The sequence below is a fragment of the Netta rufina genome (assembly GCF_964035555.1).
Source record: "Netta rufina genome assembly, chromosome: 2".
NCBI classification, from domain to species: Eukaryota; Metazoa; Chordata; class Aves; order Anseriformes; family Anatidae; genus Netta; species Netta rufina.
Genome location: NC_140124.1, coordinates 66,468,289 through 66,489,015, shown reverse-complemented (window position 1 = coordinate 66,489,015; position 20,727 = coordinate 66,468,289). Strand labels below are relative to the sequence as shown.

At 38.4% G+C, this 20,727-nt stretch overlaps 1 protein-coding gene across 24 annotated transcripts in view; it reads left to right on the top strand.

The window, feature by feature from the left end:
* The window catches only part of ARPP21 (cAMP regulated phosphoprotein 21), a 206,522-nt gene that overhangs the window by 123,895 nt on the left and 61,900 nt on the right, over window positions 1-20,727 (top strand). For 14 of the 24 annotated variants that reach the window (XM_084283167.1, XM_084283177.1, XM_084283171.1 and 11 more), the window contains 5 exons: window positions 518-626; window positions 2,505-2,606; window positions 9,164-9,201; window positions 11,221-11,280; window positions 13,793-14,025. In XM_084283167.1, coding sequence (XP_084139293.1) covers window positions 518-626; window positions 2,505-2,606; window positions 9,164-9,201; window positions 11,221-11,280; window positions 13,793-14,025 — 542 coding nt within the window. The remainder of the gene's footprint in view (window positions 1-517; window positions 627-2,504; window positions 2,607-9,163; window positions 9,202-11,220; window positions 11,281-13,792; window positions 14,026-20,727) is intronic. The other 10 variants (XM_084283180.1, XM_084283172.1, XM_084283168.1 and 7 more) reach the window with 7 other exon arrangements.

The following is a 20,727-nucleotide window of genomic DNA, read 5'->3' as shown; positions in this document are numbered from 1 at the left end:
AATTTTCCCCACTTAACAATGAGGAGATAATTATTTCTTTAAGCAAAATACCATCAGTCCCTCCAGTTAATGTTTTTGTTTGCTAGGAGTGAGAAAGCAGGCTTTACTCTTAAGATTTACATCAAGTTTTTCCTTACTTGTAAAGGTGGGCACTCTTCATGAAGCTCTCATTGCCAGAGATCGTAGCTACTGAAGGAGTGAATTAACATGCAGTATACTAATTTGTTTTCCTGTCCTTCAGTTGCAGAGAGGGAAGTCTAAATATTTCAGCGACCGAGACTTTGAAATTCCTGCTCCTTACTAAGTAACAACAGCAACAAAAGCTATTCATAGCAATAACACTAAACAGTGAGGCAACAGCCCCAGACAGCTTATAGGCAGCATCTCACCATGAGCATGAATGTTAACTGGTTTTGCACTGAATGCCTCTGTGAAAACAAAGAGCACTGAGAAAATAAAGATAAAACCAAAACCAAAAGAAAGATTTTTTTATTGCTATGTTTTACTTTGCTGGCAGACCAGAGCAAAGGTTTTCTGAACATTTAAAAGATGAAAAAGGTGAAGAATCCCAGAAGCGATTTATCTTGAAGCGAGCTAACTCTAGTATTGATAAAGAAGACAATCAGGTTGGTTCTCGGTTCGAGAGTTGCTGAAATTTTGTTCTTTTTTTTTTTTTGAAGGTGGGCTGACTGATGTTATTGTTGTTCTTTTGTTGTTGCTCTCTTCCTCCTCCTCTTCCTTCTTCTTCTCTTCCTCTGCCTCCTCCTCCTCCTTTTGCCCTCCCATCCCGTCCCCCCAGCCTCCTCTGGTGTACGTACTGTGGGTAGCATCGAGCCCTGGTGTGGCTGCTTCAGCCGTGGCAGTATGTGGGTCTGCATGGGTGGTTTGCTTGGCGCAGGACTTGCTGCATGCCTACAGGGGGGAGAATGCCGAAGCTCCGGGCTGTGTGGAAAGGCTGTGTCAGTTGCATTTCTAAATGTCTTGCGTAACTATGGCAGTTGTTCCACTCCCTACAGCTTTCTCCTTCAGTTGTACCCATTCAGAGTTGGATTTCAGTATGGACCGATGATAAACTGGTGTAGCCCAAAAAGGAGAAAAAAAAAAGCCCCAAACAAACATGTGATGGTGAGGCCAGGTTGCTTTTTAAACCATCCTAAAATAAGCTTTGACCAAAGAAGAATCTGTTTCATCTTTTAGTTCCCTCCCTTCTCCTTTGCCCTCACCATGTTTTACTTGTCTGTATGACTTACTTGCTTGTTGTGCATGTACTGTGGCAGAAGTGTCTCCCTGTGTTGCTTGTCCTATAACACTACATTGCCATAGGTGAGTCAGATGCCTAGGGGAGTGCCAGGGATACCCGTGCATTTGTGCTGCCTTCACAAGCGAGTGTTGTGCTGTTTTGATCTCATGCAACCTGTGTATGTGGAATATATTAACAAACCAGAAAAATAAAAATCAAAACGGGTTCTGACGTGAATTGCTGTTCTGAGAAAATTCTCACAGGTAAGTAGACTGTGTGTGTTTTCTTTGCTTAGGCTGTATTTGTTGGAGGTACTTGCCAATGAGTCTCTGAATTGGCACTCTCCTTCGTGTTTTCAGTAAACGACTGATTTTCCTTTTTTGGTTTGTTTGTTTTGTTTTGTTTTACTTTTTGTTCTGTTTTGTTTTGTTTTTCCCCTTGTCTTTACATTGTATATAGCAGCCTTGCCAGTTATGCTGCATCTCAGTTGGCTTCGAAAACAAAACCCAGACATTTTCAGGGTGTGGTGAATGTGGGGATCAACCTAAGGAAAGCAGCATGACCAATTTCACAAGGTGCTGGTTGGGTGGAGAAAGAGCAATGCTTGAAACCTAATTGCAAATGAAGCCTTTCTTGCTGGGGATCCTCCTCTGTTCCCTCCCTCCCTCCCTCAGGACACAGCCATTTCCTGCACTGTGGTTTATTTAGGGGCTAAAGGGACCACAATTTTCCCAGTGAAACTGAAGTTAAATGTTCCTTGTGGTGTGGAAATGGCTAAAAGTCTTATGCCAAACATTTGGGACTTCTCCTTGTCAAGACAGCTTTTGGTGGGTTTCTTTTAGGGCTTGTAGCTTAGTTCTTATTGCCTGGTTTCCCTCTTTTCTTCGTTGAGAAAGCCATAGGTAGCACAGTACTGCCTTCCCCCCTGCTCCTCATGCCCCTAGGAGAGATGAGAAATGGTAGCAGTCAAAAGCAATGGCACTTAGGCTTGGGGTGAGAACATCTGAATTTAGGACTGCAGGTTCACAGGCGTTGAGCAGAAAGCCTCCTTTCAGCCCCTTGACTCTGCGGGCAGCATCTACCTGGAAAGCTTTGGGTGCCCAGCCCAAGACACGGTGCTTTGTGCACCACTGTAGGAATGAAAGCTATCGTTTTCATGCTTCATTTGTTTGAGTGAACATTGATTATTCTCAGCTGACAGTTTCTTAATGGCAGTTTTTAACAGCTCAACTTATATAACCCTCCTGGTTTTTTTTCTGCTCAGCAAAACAGAATTCTTCCATTTAGAGATGACAGACGAAGTAAATCAATTGAAGAGAGAGAAGAGGAGTATCAGAGAGTGAGGGAGAGAATATTTGCACAAGATGTGAGTAGTTGTTTTCATTGTCCCTTTAGTGCCATACCTTTCCTGGTAGTCAGACAGTATTCTCCCCCTCCGATGTGAATGCTGCAACTGGATTTGCACTGTGGAGCTGGAGATGACAGGGACAGGCACCTGGAGAAGAGGCTCTTAGAGGAGCTTGAGAAGTGCTGAGCTTGCTTTCTGGAGGAGGAGGAGATGATGATGATAAGAGTTGTAGAGAGATGGATAGAGAGAAGAGATGAGACCCAGCATGTTGTCCAAGGAGTGCTTATCCTGTTTCTTTGAATGTTTGTGTTTGTGTGGTCAAGGTTTTCTTTTTCCTTCTCTTTTGCCAACCAAAGAGCAGTGATTTAAATGGACACTTTCAATGATTTCAAGTAGTAGGATCACATATGCCTCTAGCTAGATCAATTTTTTTCAAGCAGTATTCTGCAGACCCTCCTGATGGTTATGTGCTTTAGACCACTGCTGTAGGACTGAGGACATTAAGAACAAAGGAAAAACAGAGGTTAAATGTTAAGTTGCACTTTTTTTTAAAAAATGACCAATTATTTCTGCCACCAGAAAGAGTTGTTGTTGATGATTTTACTGTGAAAGAAATAAAAAGGAAATGGCATTGTAATTCCTGTGTTACCAAAAAAATGAGAACTTTCACAACAAAGCTACATGAAAACATTTAAATTAGAAACATCTGTGAGCTCTACCTCATGTTTCTGAAAAAAAGAAAAACGTAATTTGCTGTACTACTGTAATGAAAGGATCCTAAAAGGGGAGAGAAGAAAGAAGTGGAGGAAGTTAACATTTTATTGTTTTATCCCACATCTCAGTGGAAGCTCTTTCACTTAGAGGAAGGTGGGAACAAAACCAATTAAAACTTACTGAATCATATTTGGCAGTGTCCTTTTAAATTAAATCTGTTCATAAGTTGCAGGACTAATACCTCTTTAAGGTGTCCTTTTATATTGCTCTGGTTTTGGAGTTTCACACATCTGAATTATTTGTGCTGTAGCAGAATACATTCTATAGTTTTAAGGTGTATTGTCTCATTTGTGATAAGTAATTTTGCTTGTTTATAAGTAGTTTGCTGAATGTTTGTAGGCTGGCTTTTTCTTTCTTAACTGTGAAAGTCCCAGTAAAAGCAGAAGTTCTTCAGTTTGCATTGTGCTTTCAGCATGTGGGTCTGATGTAACTATTGTCACAATATATACAATAGAGTTGCTGAGTCATTCTTGATCCTCTTTTTGCAACCTGTCTCCTATATGAAAGTTGCAGTTTATGGCTTATAACAAAGGAGCTTTTGCAAAACCAAAAATATTAAAAAAAAAAAAAAAAGGAAGGGGGGAGGGTTGAAGCAGACTGCAAATGAGGCAAAACATCATTAAAAATACCACATGGAAAGTTGTGGCCAAAAAAAGTCATTTATATCATGAGCAGCAGCTAGAAATGCCAGGCTGGGAAACTGAAGTGGCTGGAGAAGTGTGCTGAAACTCATTCCGCAATGTGCTGCTGTTTTTATCTTTAGACTTGTGAACTTTGAGGGCAGGCAAGTGGTGAGCTTGTAGTTGCCCACAGCTGGAGGTTGGTGTGATCTTTTGGGTTAGCATCTCCAAGTAGCAAGTGACAGTGTGGTTTGTGGTAGGCATCTTAAATGGATTGGGAGTGAGCTTTTTTAAAGATCAGCAATGTAGATATCTCTCCCTCTCTCTCTCATATCCATTCATTCTCTCTCTCTCTCTCTGCTGTTGCAGGTGCTAGTGAGCCAGGAATACATCATGTTGCAGTGAATTTCAGCACTAATTCAGTACTAATAATATGAATAGGAATTTGTTTCTTAGCTGAGTTTTTTTTGTGTGGAGCACTCCTCGCAGATGAGGTGTTTCTAGGGTGATGTCAAAGTGTTGTAGTAGTGAACAATGTAATTTTTTGGTCAATTTTAAGAGGGGCTTCATATCATAGGTAGCCACTTGCTGCATGTAGGACTTCATAGTTTTAGAGGATTTTGTGATTGTTTGTTATTTCCCCACGTTTCTCTGAGGTAGGTACCTAAGCATGTAAGTCTTGTCATCTTGCAAATTACAGACACAGAAAGAGAGACAGGGAATGATTAATCATACAGTATTCTTATTATCTCTATGCTATTCACACTCCTGTAGTCAAGCTTTTATTAGTGCCTTGCTTATGAACCTTAGAAAGTGGATTACAGATATTTCACTTCTAATTAGAGTATGCATGAAGACGGTTTGCATGAGAAGTCTCCAAAGGGCAGCAATGAAGGTCAAGAATACTGCCATAACTTCTTTCATCTAGCATTACTCTAAATATGCCTCAAGTATCCCAAACTCTGGGCAACCTATCAGCCCAAGAATCAGAATTTAGAACAAAATTTAGGAGGAAAAGGCAGCCCAGTTACAGGGGAAAAAAATTCTGTGCATGTTACTAGTGCTGTGAAAAATGTCTTAACGTGGCCCTCGCATGTTGGTTAACAGAAAGCTTGCTTGCCCTTCTTTTGATTATTTTATTTTTGCAGCACTCTAGTGCACCAGATATCTTCATCTCCAAGTGGAAGTTTTAACAAAATAAATATGTTCATGAATAATGCCATCATTATGACAGCCCTTATGATGATTAGTCTGATATTAGTCAGTTTAAATTACACTCTCTGTCAAGTTTTCCATCTGCTGTGCTGGCTATCATTAATTTTGATAAGGGGAGCTGGACGTTTTAATGACTCCTGTCGTGTAGAGTCATAGCAGGTGGCAGGGACTGAGAGAAAAGCATGTTAATGAATTATTTTAATGAAAGGATTGGTGAATAAAGGATTAATGAAGATCAAAATATAAGGGTCGATGAACAAATATTTAATGCATTTGATCACTTAAGCTCACTGAAATAAGAACTGCAAAGCATGTACCTCCTAAACTTTTCAGGCTGCTAACAATAAAGCAGCACTGTGTGAGCTCTGTCATTCTATTGTAAAGCCTACAATCATCCTTTCGTAAAACTTACTTTATTGGAAACCTAGCTTTACAACACCTTGTGAATTTTACAAAAAAGTACACTGGAACAGAGAACCTGGAGCATCTGGGACTTGAAAAGAAGTTTCTCATCTGAACTGCTTCAGTTGTTTTTAGTACATTGAAAAACTAATTGCCTCTCCCACCCTTGAACAATCTAAAAGAATAAAAAAAGTATATGTTGTTCTTTCTGTATGCATCAAACCAAATATTAGATTGAAATGAGAATCTCAAATGTGTGTGTAAATGGTATAGTGCTTTTGGCTTTTAAGCATGCAGAAAATTGATTCTAAAGACTAGCAATCAAATTACTTAAGGGAAATTTCATTCTTTGAGGTTAATGCGATGTATAACCTCATGAGCCAGAATCACATAAATCACATCCATTGTTCATAAATGCATTCTCTAGTAATTATTGTTTATTCACTGAAAAATGTAGATGCTTTATTAATTACACAAATGCTAGAATTGCCCATGGTACACATGGAACTTATTAAATGAAATACATCACACTTTTTATTTTTGTTTGTTTGTTGTAATGGCTGTTTTTGACTAAGTAGCGTATTATGAAGAGACAGATCCTTTAGATAAATCAAGTCATGATTCTTTTGCTTAAGAAAACATTGAGGATATTTTTGCTCTCTGATTCAAGAGTCACAGAATAAAGTATGAAAAGCTGGCTACACCCTGTCCTATCATTATAATAGGAAGAAGAGCCTTTAAAATAAAGCCAAAACAAAGACATACCTTGTGTTGGCTACCATAAGCCAATAGGTATTAAGACTGCTGTACAGAGCCTGCCTTTGTTGTTGCAGATCAGGCAATAAACATTAGTTGGAAGCCTGAGATCTATCACGTCTTGTTAACTGACATGCAGATGGTTATCTGATGGTATCCAATGCAGGATATTGCTGCATGTTAATAGTTATCTTGGCTAATGCAATTAAAAACAAGAACAGCAACCCCCAGTATACCTAGTGCACTGGCAAGGCTGATGCATGTTGAGACTTGAAAAGGTTCTGGGAAATTGAAGAGTAAAAGACTAGTTTCATAAATGACAATTAGTCATACAAAGAACCCCAATAGAAATCTGGCATGTAGAGGCCCTCGAGGAGGTGAATTTGTAGATAATCTTGCATATCTTTTTTTCCTTTTGTAGATTTGTTGTCAGTATCTTTGATCAGTGTATGAGAACCAAGTGTTAAAAATATTTTTGACAATAGCTGTGTTGTGTACTTAATGTTCAGTTTAAAGCACTAGGAAGGTTACTGTTGCTGTATATCAGGAAAGCCAGTCGTGATCTTGTAGTAGCTAAATTGCTATCCAGAGCTGCTTAACCATGTGATTTTTTAACACTAAGAATAACATAATAATAATAATAAACAAACAAACAACAACAACAACAACAAGCAAACAACAACAACAAAAAAACACCCTGCCTGTCTTCTTAGCCTCATGCCCATACTGCAAAATAGTTTCCAAGGATTGGTGACCCTGTGCCAGCATCTTCAGCCAGAAAGACAAATGAAGTAATTACAGAATCTGTCCATAGGTCTATAATGCAATTTGTAATGGTTCCCATCAAGACACTGTAAAGGGAGAAAACCTCTCTGCTTGCTTAATAAATTATAAAAATCTCATATGAATTCTGCTTTATGCCCATGTATTAGAAAACCTAAAAGATAAAATGATAATAATAATAAAAAAATACTACTTTTGCAGGCAGGTACATGCCCCTTTGCTTCTGTAACTTGGTGGGGATGCTGACCTGTACTCTGGTTGAAGCTGAGGTTTTAGGTTTTTACTCACTTGATCTGGAAGAGCAGCTGTAAGGCTACTTTGGGTGTGTGACTGCACTGAAGTTACTGCACAAGTGCCCATCATGAACCTCAAAGAGAAGACAGTCCCACAGCTGAGGTTATACAAGCCCATAGGGTAATTTCAGTAGGCTTGTATGTAGTTTGTGCAGAAGTCTGCATAGTCACATTGTTGGTGAATAAGGTACACAAAATGGGAGAAGATGCTGTGTTATAGCTGTGCAAAAACATACTAGGTGGAACAGTTTGTGTCTTCTCTCATCTTGGGGTGAAACCATAGGTCTGCTGTAGCCAGTTGGAAGTTGGTCCCTGGCAATGGAGACTGTGACCCTGATGTTCTGAGGCTTTGTGCTAATGAGGCACGCATTTGCCACCAATATAGCCTAGAGACCTGTGTGTTGATGTTTCCTCTGGAATTACTCACTTTCAGCTGGAGTGAGTGGTAGGAGCTTACCTGGAAAGCCCCTACACCATGGAGCTGTCTCCTGCAGATAGCATTCCCCACATGGGTGATGGGTGGACAACTTACAGTGCTAACAAGAAACTGTGCTGCTTTCTCAGGGCTGAATTCTTTCCTTGGGTGTATTGATGCAATGGCACTGGCTGTGGTGCTGGCTTATACCAAGGGAAAACTTTGCCAATCTGTTTGCTGAGGCCTTGGGAGCAAGTATGGTGTTGGTTCTGGTGTTAGCCAGGGCTCTTTGAGTAGGTAATTAGCTGACCAGTCTCGAAACAGGAACATCCCAAATCCATGCATTTCCTATAGAATTAAAATTTGAGATGTCTAATGATGCCATTCCGTTATTCTTTGAGCTGAGTTCCACTGTTTTGGAAGGGATGGGTGTCATCTGTGTTGCCCTCCACCCTTTGCTTTCCGTTTAAATTCTTTGCATGTACTGACTGTCCTTTCTTCTGTACCTCATGGATATATAATCCATGTGACAGCTATGAGGCACGTTGTGTAGAGAACATGAAGTGGGGGGGAAATGAAAAAATCAAAGAGGGAGAATTATTCAAGCGAATTTGAGCACAGCTTCATTTCTCTGCAGAAAAAAAAAATAAATAAGTAACCCCAAAAGAATTACACACTTGCCAATAGCATTTATTTCTTCTGAGCCCTTCACCTTTCTTGGGATCTAAGTCCTCCATCAGATAACCTTTTAAAATAGATTTTGTTATTGATGTTAATATTATTGTGAATATCATTATCATCGTTTTATATCTCAATGTGGGTATGGCTGTTTCTTCTCCAAGTGAAACACTTAGTATTTCTAGGTACTGCAGCATATTCTCTCTCTTTGAAGAACTTTGTCGATTTTGCATGCTCTCCTCCTGTTTGTCCTCCCTACCTGCAGCTCTGTGCTATTCTGTAACCTTATGTCTGGTAGGGCAGACTAGTGGAACCTTATGTTAGGAAAAATGTATTTTCCCTTTGAATCACCAGTATTTTGCACATACTGCCTCCTTCTGACCCCAGGACTGAGAAGTTTCAGTTTGTTTCCAAACTGAGACCCCTTATTGGCAATGTGTTGTAATGCATGAAATTTATTTTACTGGCCTGACCTTATTTTTGACCTTTTTTCCCCTCTTGTCTTCTGCAAATGCAAATGATGCATGAATTGAAATCCCCTTAAGCCTGAACAGGGGAGAAAATTCTAAAATCAAGGAAGGAATTGGAACAGCAGAGCATATCTAGAACGTCTGATACAATGCCTTTTTTATTTTTCAGTCAGTTTGCTCCCAGGAAAACCTTTTTGTGGAAAACAGGTAAAAAAAAAAAAAAAAAAAAAAAGCTTGCTTTTTAAAAAACAAAATAATGCTTAGCTGTTGCTCTCTATTATTTTGTGTATCCTTAGCTGCTTATCTTAATGCAAAGAGCATTGCGCAGATTCATAATCTATATTATCTGAAGTGTTTTTCTGCTTAAAGAGGGGTGTGGGGCAGGGGGGTATGGGTAAGGAAGAGTTTGCCTTTCAAAGCTATATTTGAGCAGATAAGTAAGGTATTAGTGCTGCTTTTCCAACACTTTGCCTTTCAGTTTAAAAAGTAGTTGTGGTGGTGGTGTAGGAAAAAGCCCATCTAATGTTTTATTTCAGGTGACTAATCTCTCTCTGGAATGCCTTCAGAATTTAATTTATCTTTAAACACCACTCTAGCAGCAGCAGCTGGATGATTGTATTTATGCACCACATTTCTGTTTCTGGTGTTTAACCTGCTTTCCTGTGGGGCTGAGTGGCAGCATTGACTTTACTTGTTGCTTGTGGTGGCTGAGGAGCCCCCCAGATTCCACCTGCTTTACTCCTGCAGCGTAATAATGAAATGATAGTATCTGAGCCAAATGTTACTTTGTCATTACTGTGTGATGGTTCTTATGGATGTTCGTTATAATAAATCCACTTAAAGCAAAGGGAAGAAGAAACTGTGTTAATTATGAAGATGTACAGAATACTAAGTGTTAGCTTTGTAGCAGCCATAAATAAGCATAACTGTGTTGAAGATTGTAGAAACTGTGTGCCTTTATGGCAAAAAAGGCTTTCAGTCAAAATATTGGGGATTCCACTGGCAAGTGCTGGAGCAGTGCTAGCCCAACTCTGTCCTATGCAGGTGTTAAAACTGATCATCACTGGCATGAGGAAGGGAAGATCATTTTTTACAGTATTTCTATTTTTGTCCATCCTGATTTTTGTCATTTGTGGGTAAGGCTGTTCCCATGGTAAATGACTGCACAGTAACAGTAGAAAACAGCCTTTCTGATGGAATAGTCCTTAAAGTGGAAGGAGGGGTGTCCCTTAAAGAATGGCCACAGCTACCTAACCACTTTGTCTTCTGAAAGCCAAGGATATTACCTCAGCTGCTGCTTCTTTATCATGACTGTGGAGATAATGTTTTGTTAAAATAAATCAAAATTGTAACAAAGGAACCCTGAAAAAAACAAAAGATGTTCCCAAGTCAGTAAGCTTAGCTACTGTGCTGCTAAGTGTAAGATGGGAACCGCTGAGGAATAAATGACGAACTTCATAGCCAGGCCTCAGTTTCGTGTGCATCAAGTCACACACTTGTGTGCAGGTGAACGTGACCAGTTCTGATGTCTGCATGTGGTTCACTTCATTTGAACCTGTGAGCTGGATTACCAGCTTTTCCAGTGTGAGGATACACACTCGGGTGGAGATCAGTAAAAGGCCAGGGTGAAATTTGGACTTGTGTTACCATCAGCACTATTATCCAGAGAGAGACCTCTGCTGCATCCATCAGAACACTGCTTTTTCTTGCTGCATGCCTTACAGCCTGTGGCCAGGTGAAACACTTAAACTCATACTTAGCTCTCTGCATATGAGCAATCTTGTTGATTTACTGTGGTGAAAGTACGTATAGGTTTAAGTGTTTTGCCTCTTTTCATCAGAGAACTTGAGCATTTATCTGAGCTGCAGAGACTTCCAAGGGACTTTGAAAGTACATACAAGTATATGTGGTATTTTGCTGGCTTGTATTTTTATCTTATTAGGTGATATTTTTATTAATTTTCTTTTGGAGGTAGAAATATAGTTCTTTGGCTTCTGAGAACTACCTTGCTTGGTAATGGGAAATAAATGGCCTTCAGCTTCCCTGGTTGACATTTCTTATGTTCTGTTGACTGCGTGTGGGTGGGGTGGGGGGGAAATTTTAGCTTTGGTTCTTTAACTTTTAATCTGGCAAATGGGAAGATGCTCGAAACTAAATGTGACTTTACAGATACGAGAAATTCGTATTACTGTATGTGCTACCATAATCTTTCTTTTCATTTTTCAGTAGGCTCTTGGAAGACAGTAGTATATGCAATGATACCCATAAGAAAAGACAGCTGTTTAGGTTTGTATGGCTTACTATATTTAATGTTTTCCAGTAACTCTCACTTCTGATTCTACCTGTGTCCTCATCAAGGGATACCTTGACGGGTCTGGGTGTGTCATTTTTCTGTCTGAAAGGGAGCACAGAGATCAAAGTTGTTATTCTGCCGATCCTGTGCTCTCTGAGTGGGGAGGTCACAACAAAACTTCCTTTGGCTTTACTGATCATTGGCTCAGTCATCTGCTTGGACTGACACAATTTGGTGGTAACTGTGACTGGTGGAAGTTCATTCTGCTTTGGTTCAGGCATGTTTCACAGACTAGTGCCTAGCCTGACCTTTTTTTCTTTTCATTGTTTTATTAAAAGCTCAAATAAAAATATACTGACTTAAAACTCGTTGAAGTTTTAAATTTAGAGCAGAAGTGTTTTGAAAAGTTTTGTGTCCTTTCCCATCCAAACCCTTGTTCCCTCTGCCTAGAGAACACTCAGATGTATCCCATATCCCAAATGACATCCCGTGACCCAAGGAATCAGTCCAAATTTTCATGGAGAATGCTGGAGCAGTGGAAGACCCAACCTGAGTTCCTCTGAGGGGCTTAGGCAGACTCTCTTCCCGCACCAGGAGCACCCACAGGTTTAAATCAACCAGAGTTCGCTATAATCAACCAATAAACCAGGACAAATCTTAATCAGAGCAGGCAGAAGTAACAAATGCTTTCAGAAGCATGTTCTTCACCAAGCATGGGGATAGCTAGGTAGAAGTAGAGTGATCACTATGCTCATCTATGCATTGTTGTTTGCATATATAGCAGTGGTAGTCTGTCGCTCTAAGTGTTAATCATTTGTATCACATAATTTCTCACTATGAGGTGCAAGGAGGCAGGTTTATTTGATGTGTACTTGTGTTTGTCAACTGTGCATGTCTGCACAGCAGCCGCAGAGGTGAGAAGACCACTGAAGGAGGAAAAGAGCTGGAGCTGCATCCCATGGCCACAGGCAGAAAAATTCTCCGTGCTTTAGGCTAGTCTTGATGATCTGAGGGTTTTGGACTAGGCATGCAGGAGTAAGGAGGCATCGAAAATGTCCATGCACAGGCTTTTAATAACTAATATGTATTCAGGTTTGGGGAGCAAATAGGAAATAGAGAACTGGGATATAGAAGCATTAATTTTATCTCCCTGTTTTTTCACTAGAATACAAATATAAGATTTTTTTTATGTATATACTAAGTTTTAAGCACAAGAATGCAAAAGAATTTGTAAATACTATACCTCTTTTTATTTCCAATTAAATCTGCAAGATAGTTTCTTTTTAAAATCTTTTTTTTTTATTTTATTTTTTTTAATGTTGTTGCTTCTGTGCTGTTTCTCTTTGTGCTTTCCCATTGTCTGGGTATAGCAAAGGTGAACAGGTAAACACTGCCAAATCACATTGGTGTGAGGCTCTGATCACAGGCAAGGAATGTGTCAGCCTGATCTTGTCTTTGACACCCTGCTCCTTCATGTCCTCAAGGACACAGCTTGGCAGGTTCTCCAAGTAGAGAGCAAGAGCTACGTTTGCAAGGAGAAGGGGACTGGGGAGGTGGAGAATAGAAGCAGTCTCATCCTTTTGATTTGTAGAAAGTGCCTTGAGCCTGCAAGGTATTAGAGTGTGAAATAAGACAGAGGATTGGGAAATGTCTTCTAAAAGCCTTCCAAAAGTCAGTGTTATTAGCCTCACTTGGGATAATGGCTGTAGTAGGCATGCTGATTTTGTCATTTTAGCAGCACAATGTAAGCTATTCATCACAAGTAAGTCAAATTCTCCTCTGGTTTCTGCTCTCTGCTCCTTTTGCTGTGTTGCCATGCATGGTGCACTGGCTGCTTTACAGCTGTTCAAGGACAGGTAGTCCTTACCTAGAGCTTTTTGCAATTTAAAGTTGGGACACAGAGGAGGAATGTGATTCCAAAACTGATGGGATCTCTAAATGGAGCATTAGCATTGGGGTCATGCTAGGGGCTAAAAGGACACATTTAGGGAAGGGGATTGGATCACTTTGCAGAGCAGATGAAGAGGCAGATGAGTGGCGACAAGCTGCAAAAGAATTGAAGAGGGTGAATGTGAAGACAAGGCCAAAGGGCAGGTGAATTTATAAAGGAAAACTGTACAGTTGATGGACAGCAAAGAGAGAAGGGGTGAGGGAATTTCTGCAGGAGGAGATAATCAACAGGCAATAGAAGTGCTATGTCAGACCTATGTAATATTGCTTCATCAGTCCTGTCTAGTGAAATGCTCTTGGGATATATGCAAGAGGGAAGCAGCAGTAAGTGCTGCTTATACCGCTACAACAGTGTTAAGTTGCTGAAGGTGGATGAGTATTGGGGTCAAATTCCCTCTTCTATGCATGCTTCTATAAGTACAGAGTATTTCTTTTTCTTCAGTAGGCTCACTGCAGAGTACCCAGAGATAGGCTCTGCCCTGTTGTCTTTTTTTTTTTTTTGTGTGTGTGTGTGTGTGTGTGTGTGTGCATAAATCTATTTTCTGATGTCTGCAGGGGTAACAGAGATAGCTCGGGGAAGGCATCTGGCAGTCGGCAGAGCAGTACGGAGAATGAATTGAAGTGGACAGACCACCAGAGGCCATGGAGCAGCACAGACTCAGACAGTTCAAATCGAAATTTGAAGCCAGCCATAACAAAGACAGCAAGTTTTGGTGGCATAACCGTCCTGACAAGAGGAGATAGCTCATCAAGTAACAAAAGTACCGGCAAACTGTCTAAAACAGGTAGCTAGTACTGTATTGGGTTCACAGTACACTTTGTCATGGGTGATAAGTGACTGTACTGAGCATACCAGATATGTGTGTCTATCTATATATATTCTAGTAGCAATAGTAGGTGTACAAACCCAAGGTGAAGTAGGATTTTCCTGGATTAGAGCATTTGCACAACCTATTCAAACACTATCTGCAATTGTTGTAGCCTCAAAAGGTAGTAGTCCTTTTGAACAAAACAAATTAACAGCACAGATATTACTTTTTTATTAATCTTACTCTTTGTGAATAGGGAAGAATGTTGTATATCTGATGAGAAATCCAATAAATTTTTGTTGTCAGTGCTAAAATACAGACCATCTGTACCACGGAGTAAAGCCTCTTCCAATCTGTTGGCCAATGAGCCAATGTGCTATAGTGGAAGCTGTTGATTCATAGAGGTCCTGTAGCCTCTCCATTTTCTCGTTTGTTTCCAATTAAATGAAAGCCCTATTTAAGGGGACTATGAACCTGGTGGGAATTCTGCATTTATTTGCATTTACTTCATGGGTGCATTAACATATGAGTGAGTCACAGGGTCTGGATCTAAATAATTTTAAGCTATGCCATTAAGCCACTTTATTATATATATTTTTTGTGTGTAAAAGTGCATAATAAATAATGAGTCCATCAGATAATCCTATCAATTTGTTTCACTTGATAAATATTATACAGGGAAAGTGGTAATCGATACTTAGCACTTAGTGTTTTTTCATCTTGAGAGTGTTTTATGGATGGTACTTAATTTAAGCCCAGTTTATCAAACATAGATTAGTCAGATTTCACTCCTATTCTCCAAATGGTATGATACGTTTTCTCTGCTTTAGGATGCCCAGGAATGGTGTTTTCAGAATAAACTGAGCAAACCTTTGACTTGGTAACTACATTCTGGACCTTAAGATCTCAAACATAGTCACGGATTTTGGTGCATTTCACAGATGGAAAGTCACCAGCTAGTCAGGAACCTTCTCTTTCAAACCCTGATGTTCATAAAGATGCTGGGAGCTTTCAGAATAGCCTGCTTGTTTCTTAATGCTTTTATTTTACCTTTCTTTTTGAGACCTTAGACAATGTTGTTGTTTTTTTTGTTGGTTGGTTGGTTAGTTGGTTGTTGGTTTGTTTTTTTTTTTTTAATCTTAAGATTCTCCTTTAGTTTTACTTCACTTCTATATATGTGTAATTCTGTGGAATTAAGACATGAATTTGTCTTTGAATATGTTACAGTATAGGGTTTTGTTTTGTTTTGTTTTACACCTCCAGATTGTTTTTGAGCAGAAGCATACGTAACATAGCACAACCAGTGTGTATGTAGCATTGAAAATGTGCTCCTGTATTTTTGTTTTAAGTCATATAACGGATGAATAGGCTACACAGTGTAGTCCGAAGTATGCAGTAGACCATGTTTATACTTCCAGGTTTCTTTGCCTCCCATGAAACTTTCATTGCATCAGAATTCAATTTGCTATACATGAATTAGGGAGGAGGCAGAGGTTGCTAATATGCTTTTTTATGTAGTTCACCTTCAGCAGAGAGCAGTTAAAAGTACTTCTCTGCAGCATTATATTGCAGAAGTGCAGGGCATTTACCACCATGTCAGGGAAATCCAGTTTGAATTGTTGAGAAATCTAGTTGCAAAAGACTAATACTTTTAAATAACCATCTTAGTGTTAAACATATTAAAAGGTGCACTTAAGAAGATATATTAAGGAGACATCTCTGAAGCATTCCAACAATTTTAAATGCATCTGCACTCTACAGGCACCAAATCCAAAATTGCTTCCAAATGAAAGCTCTTACAATAATTTTTTATAACGTGAGTGATATTAAAATTCCATGTTTTTTGCAGAGCAATTGTAAGTGGTTTGACTTTTTAAAAGCAAAGATCAGTGTGAACGCTAGATGAGGCATAGAAAGAGTAAAAAAGAAATTAAATAAAAGGGCCTGGGGGAGAGCAAGGCTGGATATCAAAACAAAGACACATCTTTGAAGCCAGGACACAAAGTGAAACTGTCAGTCAGCCTGTGGAAAGTCAGAGGAAATAATATCTGAACTGCTATTTCTATCCTCTCTGAAATGTTTTTAAATGACATTAAAACAGAAGCAAATGACCTTTCAAAAACTAATGGAAATATGTCTTGTAAGGGTTCTCTCTCCACTTAAAAAGAAAAAAAAAAAAGATGCTGAGCGCATTCATACTGCTGTCAGAGCCTCCATGTGTTTTTGCATATGTTTTCCAAGAGGTACTTGAGGTACTAAGCAACATTTCATTTTGCACGTTTCTGTACTAGATCTTCATTACTCTGTAATCCAGTCATAGGCAACAGTAGACATTCTGTAGTCCATAATTACACAGTTAAAGCTCTATCATGGTTTGGGGGGTTTGTTTATTTACAATAGTGATTGAAATGGAATTTCCCAGGTATCATTACAAACACAAGGTATGCTGCTGTGGTAAGACAGAGCTAAATAGACGCTAATTCTGTCCTAGTTTTCATCTACAGAAAGTACTGGTATATTCTTTGAAGTGCTTTATGATTCATAGTAATGAATTTAAAGCTTTTCTGTCTTAAGCATAGTAAAAACAAAATCTGTCTGAAGTCTGCAGTGGCTCAGAATGTTCTTCATTGGCCAAATGATGGAAAATGACAATTTTGAATGTGAAAGTTATTCTACATCAATTACGGTCATCCAGTCTCAATTATGTTTCTCAAGCATGGACTTTAAGGATTTTCATTGATGGCTAACAGCAGCCTTTGAGAATATATATTGTGATGCAATATTAGCAGTGTAGTCTTTCCAGATCATTTCTAATATTGTCATCAGAATTAAATGTTCTGCCCTTAACCTTAACTTTGATAAATCAATAATTGATTTTACATAGCAGAAATAGAGAAACTGAGCACAGAAGGATGTTTGCCTCCTCTTGGGCAAAGACAGATCAGAGAACATGCTGTACAGCAGTGTCTATTAGTCTTATATTTTAATTGAATTCAACTGTATGGTAATAAACGTGTTTAACAAAGGAAATATGCTACTTCATTCTTGCAAACTTCACAAAAGGGTCTGTTTGAAATCCATTGTGTGGCTATTATACTGGTTCTGAGTACTATTTTCATGCACCTGTTGATTGTTTAGAAGGCACTGTTCCACTTAAAAACACAGTTCTTATATTTGAAATAAAGTTTTCTACTTCCATATTTTGCAGCTTAGTTGAGACATAGTTGTATTATTTAAGTCACAATTCAGTACTGAAACGGGGACTTAATAACTTAACAAATCACTACTGGATCGTGTTCCTACAGTGTAGGGACATCCTACAAAACCTTGATTAGTTTAGATTTCCTGTAGGAATAATGGACTTCCCAGGGTTGACTAAATGATGTCCCTATGGCTAACAAAGATGTATCTCTGCAGTCTCTAACCATATCCATGAAGGGAAAATCTAGTTCATAAACCACCATGCTATTTTCTGGCACATTACAATAGCTTTTAGTACATGTTATTAGGAGGTAAGACAAGGTGTGTTCAAAAGAAACATGTGCATCTTTATATCTACTTAATTATTGGAAGATATACTGCAATCTTTACTTTCAATGGTGCATTATTTAGCTTCTCTTACTGCATTATTTTCCATTAAATGGAATGCACGTCTGTTGGAGTATATTTCTTTACCTCCCTTTATGAAAAGCTGTCTGTCTTGGGATATTAGCTGCGTTACAGATTCCTACAGATATCTGTAGGAATCATTAACTTTCTTGGAGTGGCTCCAAATAATTGTAGCACTATCCAAACCTCTCCTGTTAGGTGTTCATTGCTACTCCTGTCAGGCGAAGGTGATTATACTGTAGGCATTTCATTACAATAACTTTTTTTTTTTAATGAGATATCCTATAAATTATAACTTTGTATATGGGTTTTGGGGAACTGTATTTCTGCTTCTTTATGATTTTCTTTAATCAGGTATTAGCCTGATAGATCTCGTAACTCCAAGAGAAGTTGAAGGAGTGCTGATGTGTGGGCAATAAATCTTGAACCAACTGTTTCCAGTCATACACTTCGCACCAACTGACTGTACTAAAACATCAATCTTAATTTTAGAAACACAGCTTGCAGAAAGTTGTGTTCACGTGAGCACAAACGATTATCATTTAAATAAATAAATAAATAAATTGTAATATACAGAAATGCAAGTGATTTATGAAAGTAGCAAGGAAATATTTCTAAACAGCACTGTACTGTTCCTGAAAATTTGACCAACTAGAGCAAATATTGGGTAGAACTTGTGTCCAGTTGATAAGAAAGGAAAAACTCATCATGGACTCACAAGATGGGCTGAGCAAAGAGGCTGAATACTGAATACTAACCAAAAGAAAATAGAGCAAGCCACATCACATTGCTCACTAGAGCTCGAGTACTGGAAAATGAATGGAACCTTCCTTCTTTCCCCCTAAAAATTAAGCTATTAAGACTCTGTGGTGATTCTTCTGTTTCATTCTCTTTCAATGTTCTTTGAACTGCTATATCTGTCAGAACAATTAAATATATTTATATAAATTGGAAATGATGAGAATATGAAGGTGGTTATGTCAGCTGTGAAGCAGTAAGAAAATTATAGGAGAATCTAGAAGTAGCCATCATTGCATACTGGAAAAAGAGGTTGCGTTGTGTAATGGGGGCAAAACTCTAAATTACTCAAAACTTCTTTCAGAAGTATTTAGTAAGACCTTTCGTAATGTGAATCTGAATAAAGTCAGATAGTTCACTTTTTCATTTGCTACAGTACTGAATGCATTATGTGGTGATTTCTTATTCCAAATTCAGAAACTATGAAAACAGCTAATCAGAGCTACAAAGACAAGATTAATTGGTGGTAATTTCCAAACATCAGTGTTGGAATTTATTTGGCTTAATATGTCTATACTTAAAACGATAAGAAGTAAGTTGTAGTGTTGGGAAAAGTTAACATAGATTGTAATAATGCTGGATAAATGGTGGCAAGAGTGGTGAAGTAATAACATCTGGGATTTTTTTTTTTAAATATTCAGTTAATTGCTGAAATAGTTTTGCACCTTGTTTTCATTCTTTCAAAATTGATCTTCTGCTGCAGGATAGAGCAGTTTTTTGATCTTTTAGACACACATTTCAAAGCTATCATCTTAGGCAACATGTGATTGTTCTACTGTTCCTGGCTGCCATTTGATGAGTACATCTGAATTCATTACAGTCCTTTGGCTTCTAACATTCAGAAGTTGGTAAAGATCAGTGTGTGTGATTCTGCCATAAAAACAGCTGAAAGGAAGGGAAAAATTTGAATGTCAGAGCTTCATTTTGTTGTTGTTGGTTTTTTTTTGTTTTTAATATTATTATTTTTTATCTTTTAACCTAACAGCATTTCTTCAAATAGCACAAAATGGGGAGAGAAGAGTGAACTTAGGTTTGATACTACTTATAGATGTAGAAATAATAACAGGGATGTGGTAGTGATGGGGGCTATGGAATCTCATCCTGAATTTCCAGGTGGCTTTGTAGCCCATAGAATTCAATAGATGACAGAGAAAAGGAGAAAGTAAAGCAAAACATCAAGCAACATGAAATGCACGTACAATTGCCAGATGAGTCCAGGAAGGGACCTGGTAACTGCCGTAGAAGGAAAATAAAACTCCAGCAAGTGCATTTACATCTAGGAGAAAGATGCCAAATATCACTTGTAGCTTGCTGAGGAGATGACCTCCATGAATATCTCTGCAATTAGTACAAATGCTGAAATCTTTAATCATCCAATAAATAGGACTGTCCCTGGAGGAATAATCTCTCTATTTCCAGCCTCAGTCTACACAGAGAACAAAAATTAACTAAAACAGTAAACCAACTTCTTTTGCAAAGACATTTTTTGAAAAAATTGTATTTGTAGAAATAAATATATATATATATAGGAAATCACTATGACTTTCTTGATTAGATATTGGAGAAACAGATTTAGTGTCCTACCAATGGCAAGTAGTGCACAGCTCATGAAGAGGATTATCTCTGTCATAGCTACAATACAGAAGTGAAGTTTGAAATGTACATTAGCTTTTAAACAACATTCAATAATGATCTGCGGAAAGACACTGTATGTTTTAGATAATGGGATACTGGTGTGATTTCTTCAGAGGAAACCTGTTTTGCTCTAATTATGAGGAAAGAAATTAATTCCAATATGGATTTGATTAAGAATTGAATCCAAGTAGTTGACTGCTGGATCCTTCTGTAGCATCCCCATTATAAATGCTGTATTTTGGCCTTGAAGTAAGAAGTTTGATGAAACTGAAGTCTGAATTCTGCCTTTCCTTTTAGTTTATACCTGCAGGAAGACCCTAAGAAGGTTATAAAAAATATAAGTTACACAGAAGTAAAATACAAAAAAAGTTGCATTTTTTTCATCTGGAAGGAAGCATCTGTATAAGACATTTACTTTCATACCTCTTATGTATTTGCCTTAACATCCTGCTATTAAGGAGCCATTCATCTGAGCCTCACGTTCTCAGAGATTCTTATCATTTTTACAGGACAGAAATTGCAATCTGATCAAGTAAAATCTCTGAAATTTGGAAATTACATTAAGTTTTAAAAGAATGCAGCTCCCTATCCTTCCAGGCACAAATATATTTTAGCACATTTGATTTAGCTTCATTGATC